The 13195-nt window shown below is 37.6% G+C and overlaps 1 protein-coding gene across 1 annotated transcript; it reads left to right on the top strand.

The window, feature by feature from the left end:
- LOC109841458 lies at window positions 8683-9957 on the top strand (the record flags this gene model as incomplete). The annotated part of the gene is made up of 1 exon (XM_020410427.1): window positions 8683-9957. A coding segment is annotated over one exon (1056 nt), but the record flags the coding sequence as incomplete, so codon positions are not given.

Raw genomic sequence — 13195 nt, 5'->3', positions numbered from 1 at the left:
ATTGGATTAGCTACATCGAATCTAACATGGAACAAAAATTTTGAATGGTTTACTTTTCACCAACTTTAAAATTTGATATTGTGAAGTCTAAATTTGTCTCAATATCCATTAGAAACTCATTACCTACGGGTTAGACTTTTTTTCCCTTTTTTTTTACCTACATTTCATGGAAAACAGGCATTTGTACGTTGAGAAGGTGAAGAAATAGGCTAGTTCATGGGGAATTTTTTTATTTTTGTCTTTTTGTGGCTTTTGGCTTTCATGATAAAATATTTATATCAAAATTGTAATGGGTAAGATAGCCATTTAATTGGTCAAATCAAGCTTGTTTAGATGAGATTATAAGGTAGGGAACCTCAACTTTTATAAGGGCCTGTTTGTTTCGCTTAAAAAACAAGGAAAGTGAAGGAAAGTAAAGAAAAGTAAACATATTTTCCATGATTTGATGTTTTATTGTGTTTGGTTCACTTCTTAGAAGTAAAAAGGAGATGAGAGAAAATGAGTTGTCACCATATTATTGGATGATGTGAGTGATTTTTAAAGATATTTTTATTTAGAGGTTCTTTTCTTGTGTTTGGTTAGCTAAAAAAATAAGGGAAAGTGTTTTCTTGTGTTTGGTTCATTCTTAAAACTAAGAAAATAAATGAGATGAAAGTGTTTTCTTGTGTTTGGTTCATTCTTAAAACTAAGAAAATAAATGAGATGAGATGAGTTGTCATTATATTATTGGATGATGTGACGCATATTTCTTAAAACTAAGAAAATAAATGAGATGAGATGAGTTGTCATTATATTATTGGATGATGTGACGCATATTATTTTCCATCAAATTCCTTGTTTTTTTGGAGTAAAGTGAAGGAAGGAAAAATTAGAGGAGATGTGATGAGTTGTCATCATATTATTGGATGATATGAGTAATTTTTAAAGATGATAGAAAATGAAGGAAAATAGGGTGAGTTGAGTTGGATGAGTTGATTGATGTGACTCATTTTTTTTGTTTAGTTTGTTTTTAAAAATAAGAAATAAGATGAGATGAGATGAGTTGTCATAATATTATTGGTTGATGTGGGAGATTTGTAAGGGTGGAAAGTGGGGAAAGTGAAGAAAACACAAAAAAATGAGGGAAAGTGGGGGATGGAAAGTGGGGGAAACGAAACAAACAGGCCCTAAATGAAAATTTAAATGCTAGCTAGCCACCATTTACCAAACATGCAAACATGAAAAAACTATCTTAAAAGCAATTAGATTAAAACTAGGAAAAGAATTCTGCAAAGTACCAACTCAGTTTTTTTTCAAGAAGAAACATATAACAGTGTTTGATGAAAACTTTTTTAACATGCTTATTAAAATTGATTTTTTTAAAAAAATGGTGCTTTTAGAAGCATTTTTTGCTACCCAAACAAAAAACATACAAGCATAGTCCTATCAAACACATCGACTACTTTTTAAGCAGTTTTTGTTAGCATTTTCTTAAGGAAAAGGCAATTGTGAATAGTCCCACATTGGAAGTTGAAGAGAAGTTCTGTTAGCATTTTCTTAAGGAAAAGGCAATTGTGAATAGTCCCACATTGGAAGTTGAAGAGAAGTTCAAGTGGTTTATAATGGTTCACTTCCTAATGGGCTTTGAGTAATGTTTTGGGCCTACTAGTGTTTGTGCTCTTTCTCCACACGCCACGCCTCGCCTCGCCACGCCACGCCTCGCCACGACACGACACGACGCGCGCGCCACGCCACGCCGCACCGCACTCGGGTTTTGCTTCTCCAGCTTTTATTTTTTGTAACGGCAGCATTTATTATGTAACGGCAGCATTTATTATGTAACGGCAGCGTGATTTACGCCCAACGGACGAGGAGATTCAGCATCGGTTACTGGTTCATGAGGCTATATAAGGAGGCAGAGTTCATTCGGGAAAACACACAGAAATTCACAAAGAATTTCATAGCTCCCTCTTCCTCCTTCTGCTACTCTTAGTACTCAAAGATTTTCGGCTACATATTTTGAGGATTATTTTTGGGCAATCATCTTCATCTGAGCAGAAGCTCTGCTACTCGCGCCCGAGTAGAGAGGTCGGCCGTTTCCGGGGGGCTTTTACCGCTAGGGGGGAGGATCAACTACGCCAGGGCGACAGGCGGGTCCTCTATCTTCTAGGGCAGTGTATCACGACTGCACCCCGTTCAGGCCTGATTTTTCATAACTCATTTATTTTCAGTTAAACTAATATTGTTTATTGATAGCAATCTAGAAGATAGATAATTTATTGCTGTTAATTTAAATCTGAAAATAAATATATATTAAAAAAAAAAAATTTGTTACTGTTCACCCGAATTTCATATTTGTTTAACTGTTTTAATTTGTTAACCTTTTGCATCTAAGTAGTTAACAAATTATTTTACTGCAATAGAACTGAATTTTATATCTGTCAATTTTCATATTCAGTATCTGTCATAAAAAAAAAAAAATAAAATAAAAAATAAAAAAAAAATCTTTAAGTGAACCGGTTCAAGTTTTCTTGGATTAGTTGGTGTCTAAGGAAAGGTTTAAGGGTTGCGTAAAGCGCTCTGCAAGAAACGAGGTACTTAATCGATCATTGATCAACCTCTAGTACTATCCTTACCTGGCCAAACTACCCGAGTAAAACTTTAATCTTTTCACTTTTAGAGTTTTTGGTTAAGAGCAGGTTTAATTAAGTTTCTGGTCTAGTAGTATTAATAAAATTCTTACCCTGTTCAGATTTCAACTACCTAGACTAGTAAAACTCAAATTGGACTTATGGCAATTGATCATTCAAAAAGTGTCAAACCTGAGAAGTTCACCGGTATCAACTATAAACGGTGGGCTAATCAGATGAGATACTGGCTCACTACCTTAGGTCTCTTATCAGCCATTGACTTTCCTGAGTCTTCTACTAGTGGTACTCAACCTTTGACTCCTGATCCTGAACAGTCTGTTCCTTCCACTTCTGGTTCAGGTGCTAGCTCTCTTTCTAGCTCTATGAAACCAGAAGATATTAATTATCATTGTTGTCATAGAATTCTTAGTGCACTTGCAGACAACCTTTATGACATATACTATGAGTTCAAAAGTGCAAAAGACCTATGGCAAGCTCTTGAAGCAGAATATGGCTATGATGATGCCGGAATTCTGCGTTTCACCTCTTCGTCCTTCAATAAGTTCATGATGGTAGATGACAAGCCCATTAATGAACAAATTCATGAATTTTTAGATTTCATCCGTCATCTCCAATCAAAAGGAAACACTTTTACTGATGACTATAAAGTTTCCTGTTTGATTGATAAACTCCCTCCTTCCTGGTCTAGATTTGCTGGAGATCTCCGACACAAGCAAGGAGATCTAACCTTAACTGAGGCCCTCAAGGCCATTCGTATTGAAGACCAGCATAGGCTGAATTCCAAAACCAAGAATGAATCAAAAGCTAAAGTAAACTTGGTAGAGGAAAAGCCTAAATCTAGAAATTTCAAACCCAAATGGAAGAAATTCAAGAAAAACCAACAATCTTTCAATAAATCTTCCTTCAAAACAAATTCTTCCAATTCCAATTCTTCCAGCCATAAGTCTGATGGAAAGTTCTGCTTTGTCTGTGGTAGAACCAACCACATTTCTTCCAACTGTTTCTTTCGGAAGAAGGAACCGGCTAAACCTGCCTCTAAAGGAAATGGATCAAATAAAGTTAATATGATTGAAGAGAATCCAACCTCCTTCAGGTTAGCCCCATCACCTCATCTTGTAAATTCTCTAACTTCTTCCACTGATTGGTATCTGGATTCCGGAGCAAATATACACGTCTGTAATGATCGCTCTTGGTTTTCAAATTATCAGGAATCACGTGGAGGAAGCATAAGCTTAGCAGATGACTCCACTAAACCAATAATAGGAAGTGGAAGTATAAAGCTCACTATGACTTCTGGGAAAGCCCTACATCTGCAAGGCGTCTACCTTGTTCCTTCTCTCCGTCGAAATTTGATTAGTGAATCTCTTCTTCTTAGAACTGGTTATAGGATTGTAAAAGAATCCAACAGATTTGTGATTACAAAGAGTAATAATTTTATAGGAAAAGGTTTTATCTGTAATGGCCTTTTCAAACTCAATGTAATCAATTCCAGTTCTAATGAAAATTCTAAGTCTCCTGTTATTCAAATTGTTGAATCTTGTGATGTCTGGCATGGACGACTTGGACATGTCAATTTTCAAACTTTACAGAAAATGATCAATTTGAATCTTATTCCTAAATCATCTATTGACCTCTCATCCAAGTGTGAGATTTGTGTTCAAGGGAAACACACAAAAAAACCCTTCAAGTCTATAACTAGAAACTCTGAGCCCCTCGAATTAATTCATAGTGATGTGTGTGACTCGAATCGAGTTCTCACCCGAGGGGGTAGGAGATATTTTGTGACCTTTATAGACGATCACTCCAGATATTGTTTCACATATCTTCTCAGGACTAAAGATGAAGTCCTAGATAGGTTTAAGGTCTATAAAGCTGAGTCTGAGAACCAATTAGACAGGAAGATCAAGATCCTAAGATCTGATCGTGGGGGGGAGTATACCTCAAATTATATGACTGAATTTTGCCAAGAACACGGTATTATTCATGAGGTTACTGCTCCCTATACACCACAGTCTAACGGGGTAGCTGAACGAAAAAACAGAACCCTAATGGACATGGTAAACTGTATGTTACTCAGTTCAGGAGCACCTGAAAATCTCTGGGGTGAAGCTCTTCTCTCTGCTTGTTTTATTCTCAATAGGATTCCCCAAAGAAATTCCAATACAACTCCTTATGAATATTGGAAGGGGAGATCTCCTAATCTAAACTTCTTCCGAGTTTGGGGTTGCTTGGCTAAGGTAGCTATTCCCGAACCTAAGAAGAGGAAAATTGGTTCCAAAACTATTGATGCTGCTTTCATTGGATATGCACTAGATAGCAATGTTAATAGATTTCTAGTCATTAACTCTGAAATCAGTGACATATCCAACAACACTATCATTGAAGCTAGAGATGCAGTCTTCTTTGAAAATATCTTTCCTTTCAAATCCAAAATCTCAGAAAATTCTAGAACATCTATTCCTTCTGATCTTCCATCATCTAGTTCTTCCCAACCTTTTGACATTGAGCCTCGAAGAAGCAAAAGAGGTAGAATTCAAAAGGATTTTGGAGAAGACTTCTTTACCTTTCTTGTTGAAGGTGATCCAAGCTCATTTCAAGAAGCAATGGATTCACCTGAATCTCCTTTCTGGAAAGAAGCCATTGATAATGAGATTAAATCTATCATGGAAAACCATACTTGGATACTCACTGACCTACCTCCAGGCTGTAATCCTGTTGGCTGTAAGTGGATATTCAAAAAGAAACTTAGAGCTGATGGTTCCATAGATAAATTTAAAGCTAGATTAGTAGCTAAAGGCTATACTCAGAAAAAGGGCATTGATTACTTTGATACCTATTCTCCTGTAGCCCGAATTTCTACTATCAGAATTCTTTTAGCCTTTGCTGCTATCCACAAACTGATCATACATCAGATGGATGTCAAGACTGCTTTCCTGAATGGTGATCTAGATGAAGAAATTTATATGCACCAACCTGAAGGCTTCATTACCAAGGGTCAGGAAAACAAAGTCTGTAAACTTGTTAAATCTCTGTATGGTCTTAAACAAGCTCCTAAACAATGGCACCAGAAATTTAACAAAGTCATTGCACAATATGGATTCACGGTGAATGAACACGACAAATGTGTTTATTCAAAAGTGATAAACAATGACTATGTTATCCTATGTCTCTATGTTGATGATATCCTTATCTTTGGAACTACTCTTGAACTAATCTTAAAAGTTAAGGATTATCTCTCCAAAAATTTTGACATGAAAGACTTAGGTCTTGCCGATATGATACTTGGAATGAAAATCACTAGAGACACTAGAGGAATATCCTTGAGTCTTTCTCACAGTATTGAGAAAATGCTGATCAAATTCAACTTTCATAACTTTAAATCTGTTTCCACACCATATGATTCTTCTATACCTTTGAAGAAAAATGAAGGTGAACCTGTCTCTCAATTGAAATATTCCCAAATGATTGGATCCCTTTTATACATATCAAACCGGACTAGACCCGATATAGCTTATGCTGTAGGGAGATTGAGTCGGTATACCAGTAACCCTAACCCAGATCATTGGTCTGCCTTAGAAAGAGTATTTAAATACTTAAAAGGGACAGTTGACTATTGCTTAACTTACACTGGATACCCTGATGCCATTGAAGGGTATAGTGACGCCAATTGGGTCACAGATTCCAACAGTGTAAAGTCAACATCTGGGTATGTATTTCTTTTTGGTGGTGCTGCTGTATCCTGGAAATCATGTAAGCAAACAGTAATTGCCAGGAGCACCATGGAATCTGAATTGATTGCACTTGATACTACTTGCTCAGAAGCCGAATGGTTAAAAGATCTTATCTCTGAACTTCCTTTGGTCCCTAAACCTTTTCCTCCAATTTCCATTCATTCTGATTCTAGATCTACCATAGAGCTTCTAAAGCAAGTACATGTAAATAAAAAACTCAACAGACATATTCAAATAAGATATAAGTCTGTACAACGCCTGTTAGGCAAAGTTGTGATCTTGGATTTTGTAAAGTCTGAGAAAAATATTGCTGACCCTTTGACTAAGGGATTATCCAGGAGTGTAGTCCTGGATTCATCGAGGGAGATGGGGTTAAGTCCATTAAAGAGGTCACTGACAGTGGGAACCCAACCCTTATTTGGAGACGTTGTCCCAATGTCGGTTCAATGTGGTAGAAACAAGCTGGACTAGTGATACTCGGGTGGAGCATCGACCCATATATATATTCATATATCATTATGTAGTGTGAGCTACTACCCCTTCTCTATGATGACGATGCTCCTATGATACAGCTGGTTAGGCTGAGTTTTACTCTTAATAAGTCCAACGCATGTATTATTGGGGGGTATTAAATAAACAGCTGTAGTACCCTTTGAGGACTTACCTACGTGAGAGGAATCGTGATGGCCGCGGTTGGGGGGGGCTGGACTAAACTAACCCCTAGAAACTCTCATGAGTCGGTTATTGTGAGCATGGCCTTTTAACGCTCAACCCGCTTTGCTCAATAGATGAAGTGTATTGTGTGTGTTTTTGTCAATACCTGATTCAAGGGCCCTAATTCAAGGCTTAGTCCATTATGTCCCTCAGGTGGCGACAAACTCACTAAGGAAAGGTTCAAAGCCGGAAGCTACCTTTCCCGAATTCACGATACAAAAGGTTGCCCAACCTATATATATATATATATATGTTTTACTAATTGTTTTGTCAATATTGCCTTTTGGGGGGGACTGTTAGCATTTTCTTAAGGAAAAGGCAATTGTGAATAGTCCCACATTGGAAGTTGAAGAGAAGTTCAAGTGGTTTATAATGGTTCACTTCCTAATGGGCTTTGAGTAATGTTTTGGGCCTACTAGTGTTTGTGCTCTTTCTCCACACACGCGCGCGCGCACGCACGCCACGCCTCGCCTCGCCACGCCACGCCTCGCCGCATTTATTATGTAACGGCAGCATTTATTATGTAACGGCAGCGTGATTTACGCCCAACGGACGAGGAGATTCAGCATCGGTTACTGGTTCATGAGGCTATATAAGGAGGCAGAGTTCATTCGGGAAAACACACAGAAATTCACAAAGAATTTCATAGCTCCCTCTTCCTCCTTCTGCTACTCTTAGTACTCAAAGATTTTCGGCTACATATTTTGAGGATTATTTTTGGGCAATCATCTTCATCTGAGCAGAAGCTCTGCTACTCGCGCCCGAGTAGAGAGGCCGGCCGTTTCCGGGGGGCTTTTACCGCTAGGGGGGAGGATCAACTACGCCAGGGCGACAGGCGGGTCCTCTATCTTCTAGGGCAGTGTATCACGACTGCACCCCGTTCAGGCCTGATTTTTCATAACTCATTTATTTTCAGTTAAACTAATATTGTTTATTGATAGCAGTTTTTGATATGCAATTACCAAAAAGCTATTTTCAGCGGCTTATATAATTTGTTTCCATACGCCGCTTTGATGAGCAACACAATATAAGCTCCAACAATGCCAACCGCTCCTAAAACTAGGTTTGACGAAGCAAACAACTATTCTACCAATACTAGTTTTATAAAGTTCCTATTTGACATCTAGCTAAAATAATGGCTAGCACTTCTCTTTTATCGAAACACACAGTCCACCAGTTGTATCTTACCGAGAGAGTGTTTGGCGAGGCTTATTTTTTAGTCAAACTAGCTTTTAAAGCTAGTTTTTTTATTTCTATCTGTTTGGTAAAATGCCTAATAAGTTAGCTTATAAGTCTACACCAGTTTTTAAAAAAGTAACTTATAAACTCATTTTAAAAAGCTAGATTTGACCAAATAAATTATTATTCTACTAAAATAAAATTTTATAGTATTTTTATCAAAAAAGAAAGCTAAAAACTATAAAAACCGAGCATAACTTAAAAAACTTTAAAAAAAAGCTAAAAACTACTGAAATCGACTTGTCAGTTCCTATTTAACATTGCTTGAAAAGTTTGTCAAATCCGGCCCAAAAAGACTGGGCCGAGCAAAGAACACGACGGCAAATGCGCTCACATCAACCCCCCAAACCGGAAATTAATCCTCAAAAATCCCCGAAGCCCTCCGCCCCACTCTTTCTCAATGTCAACAGCCACCCTCTTCCTCTCCTCACCCCCTCCATTCTCTCCCCATTCTCAAAACCCCCCCTTCTCCGTTCGGACCCAACATCAAACACCTCGCCTGCACTCCCCTCAACTCCCTCCCCAGCCTGACCGAACCCTTGTCCTCTCGCAATCTCCCCCAAATCACCCCTCTCTCGATCTGCAAGTGGTCACTGATCGTCTCCCTCTCGATCTCTCTCGCCAAAAGGACAGTCTCCACTGTCCTCAGCCCCTTCTTCTGGACCTACTTCAGCTTCACTTGGGTCTTCTGGCCTTACATTTTAGCGGTCGCTCTGGCGGTCTTCGGCGTCTACTCCTTTTATCGCCATTCGCAAAACCAATCTTCAGTCCTTCAGCAGTTGGCCATTGTCACCTCTACAATCACTTGGCTGACCCTTGTCCCTCCTGCCCATTTCAATGGCTTCCTCGAAGGCTGGCCGATTGCCCTCTTCTTTGTGTACCACTACTTCTTCTTCTTTGAGTCTTCGGTCAGGAAGAGGTTGTATGGGGACCTTTACCCTCGTGCCCACGACGCCAAATGGGATGTTAAGCTCCCCAGAGTGTTCCAATTTGCGTTCTTCGGGCTTGTTCTGGTGGGTCATTTCCTTGCGGCTTATGAAGGGCCGGAATTGCACTTGATTTTGGGGGGGTGGGCGAATTTGGGGACTTGGGCTTTGGTTATGATGACATTGTTTATGAGGTATCACTCGGTGTTGTACTTGGCCAAGTATTCGGAAAAGGTGGTGGTCCCGACTGCGGTTGTGCAGTTCGGACCCTACCGGTGGGTGAGGCACCCAATTTATGCATCGACCATGCTGCTGTTTGCTCTGCATTGTATCACGTTGCGGGCTCCGTTGAGCTTGGGGTTCATTGTTGCGGTGTGTGTTTGGTATTACGGGAGGAAGGCGGAGTTGGAGGAGGAGCTGTTGCTGGAGAGTTTTGGGGAGAGGTATAAAGAGTACATGGCCAAGGTCAGGTATAGATTGATCCCTCTGTTGTATTGATTAGCATTGATATGCATGTAAGCTAGTGTTCATGTTTTTTATGTTGAGGAATTAAAGTTTTGCTGTGAGAGAGATGGCGTTTGTTAGCATGATTTTGGGTTTTGAGTTTGACTGCTTGGAGAATGTACATCATGACGGTTTGAAGTTTATGTTATTTATTGTACTCTTGAGTGCGATTGGATACTAATTTAGGTATTTAATATATAAACCCTTTACTTGCTTACAATGTATATTCATATCCTTTTTGTTGCATCAGAACATATGAAGCATGAGTTACAGGGACAGGAATATGTTTTTTGTTATTATTAGAACAAATGCATCATGGCATGTAGGATAATAGCATTTAACTCTATGAAAGATGAATGTTTATGAAGAGAGATATGTTGATGACAAGTTATAGAAAAATGATCTGGACCCAGTACCCACTGCTCTAACTGATGGATTACCTAGATACCTTTGCTTTTTTGGACCTTTCTCACATTTTCAAACCATAACATGTGAGATCTGATTAGCGTTGACCCGTAACTCACGAAAACGATCATCAAGCCTTGTTCAACAATTTTTAACTTTGCAGTCATTGCTATTAACTATTACAATTTGTCGTTGTTTCTTTCTCTCTTCCACTACCACAACCACTTCAAATTTATCAAATAGTTCATTGCAAATGCTACCAATCTTGAAAATTTCCAGAAAGTTTCAACTGTAATTGGTTGTCTTTTTATTTGTTTAGAATGATGTTATCTGTCAATATTTATCCTCTATTTGTGAAAGTTAAAGCTCTGCCTCGTCCACAAAAAATATTTTAAGTTATTGCATATTCTCTTGACTTTCTCATTTTAGGGTGTGTCTAGTTAGAGGGTGTTGGAACTACAAATATAGTTGCAATATCATGGATGTGTTTGGATTGATGTAGTTGGAAGACCATGTTGTTCCTACTACATCTATGAGTGTTTGGTTGGATGTAGTTGCAACAAAAAATGTAGTTACAGCAACCAACTATGCTAAAAATATGAAGGTGTTGCATCCGCACTTAAATTTTAGAGTGTTGTAACAACGTTTGAGTTGTAACTACATGTTGACTCAACATTTGAGTTGCAACTACGGGCGTGTTTGGTTAGAGGACCTTGTAATGATAATTGTAGTTGTAGTATCCACAAGTAAAAAAGATGGGAACAGATCTGATTTAATTTGAAACTTTTAATTCATACAACCCTGTAAATCGGGTAACCTTATAAATTTAAAGAACATTTCCCCAATTCTAAGGTAAAGTGATATTAAATCATATGCAAGTATAGGGAAAGGTAAATGAACATCTCTTATCTACATAAGCTGATATGATTTGATTGTGAAATAAATACTTGTTGTTAGTGGATGATTGGGGAAGCTTAGCGACCTACTTAAAGGAGAAAGAGAAAATCATCTTTGATTGGGTTCAATGTTATGTATTTGGCTGCATACATTCACGAGAAGATTTTGTATAAGTAATGGGAGACATGACGACACTTCTGTTTTCATGTTATTATAAATTTGAAAAGATTCCGGGTTGGTGTCAGGGTGAAAATAACTAGAAGAGAAATGGTGTGCTAGAATTGATATAAAATTTAGAAACTAACAAAACCATCATTAACAGTTGATGGATATTTTATGAAATTGAAGATTGCATCCTCGTCAAGTTACTATGCTGTCATTAGCTATCCAATATATGAATTTACATGAACTGCGAACCACCAAAGAGCTCTAGAGGGTTAGGAATAAGATTTAGAAGAGGAATATACGACTAATTGCTCTTCAATGAACCACATGATGTTATATTCTTTGCTCTTGTTGTTGGCTTGTGGCACTTAAAGTTTTGGGTTTAAATTTATCTCTATGCCATTTACGGATTGTGAATCTATAGTGAAGAGAATATGGAATTACCAGTTTTAATATGGCTTTGATTTCATAGATTTCGGTGGGGACTTGATTTTTTATAACAACATTTGGGATTCAATGTGATATTCAATAAAGGGAAGGTCACAGTACAGCACCACCATGAGTGATCGAGTTGGTTGTTTTAGATAAATGATGGAGACCTAATTGGATTGTCTAGTTTGTTCCGTGTCTGATAGCAGAGATACATATAAAATGTGGGTCTGAGTATGAAGCAGAAATTTTCTATTCACATGCAATGACCAGTTTCTAAGAAGTTCCCGCACTTCTCAGGTTGTGATGGCATAAGTCAAGATGTTAAAGGGGAGATAGAAGATTTATTTGATTTGCTTCTCCTTTCTTTTTTTCTTATAGAAGAAGAATGAAACCAATTTAGTCCTCACACTGATTTCATAGCTTGAAGAAAATTAAAAATCATTTTACAGGATAAAATATCTCAGATTATGTCCTAGTAGAAAATCTAAAAACATTCATCATAGGCTGTTGTGGAGGCTGTCAATCTTCTAGTATCTTTAAATTCTCTGCAAAATATGTCACGGTCAATAAAGTGATCATGTGATCAATCTTTTTATAGTGATAATGAACAATAATATTCATGTACTAAGCATACTATAAATAGAAACAATAAGGGTGCAATGCAAGATTTCATATATTTCCAATCAACAAAATCAGTTATGAAGGAGTTGGTTTAGCTTGAATGTAGCTCCTTAGTTTGAAACGGTTTAATAGGCAATCAAATATATGTTCACCATATACGTTGTTGTCACAGTGCCTGGACACAGATTTCAAGTAGAGGATGAACGAACTAGATGCAAGTGGATTATCAGAGTAATATAGTTAGGATTATAGTGGTTTATGTTTCACATGAAATAAAAGGTTGATTTAGATTTTCAACCCTAAATTACCTGTCCAGTGATTGCTACTTGCTTGCAGCTCACGACTATCTCCCTTGATCATATGAAAACTATGAGCAACTGCAAGTAGAATTTGTGTACATGTTGAATAAGTGGTGAAACGTGATGTAGTAATTACCACATGGAACTGAATTTGCAAAAATATCTACATACTTAAATTAGAGAGATTGTTTAATTTTGTTAAGACAGTTGATAAATTAAAAATTTCGCCATGTTTGATCATTTAACTAGTTTATAAGTGGTATTTCAATAGGCTAAATAGCAGTTGATATGACTAGCCTATTGTGGTTATAAACACACGGTTAAGGTTATGGTTATATATTAGGGAAACATACTGAAACTTCACTTGTTAAAACCTGCTCAGTAGTTTTTCATCTGGGCTTGCGCTTGAACCTGGTGGGGGAAATAGAACTTTCGAGCTTTGGTTGAGAATAGATAAGAGTTGGTGAACATCTTTGTTAAGATTATGGTTAAGTCAAACAGATCTTTGGCATGAATTCTGCCTGCTTACACTTGTTTATTTGAGACAAACCAAGGGCAAATTTGAGATTAAAGAATGGTTCGGGTCTTACACTGTATCCCAATATACATTTAGGATCCTATATTGGGTTTTA

The sequence above is a fragment of the Asparagus officinalis genome, chromosome 5 (genome assembly GCF_001876935.1).
Source record: "Asparagus officinalis chromosome 5, Aspof.V1, whole genome shotgun sequence".
NCBI lineage: Eukaryota > Viridiplantae > Streptophyta > Magnoliopsida > Asparagales > Asparagaceae > Asparagus > Asparagus officinalis.
Note: the sequence above shows the minus strand (reverse complement) of the source record. Positions and strands in the feature narration are given on the sequence as shown.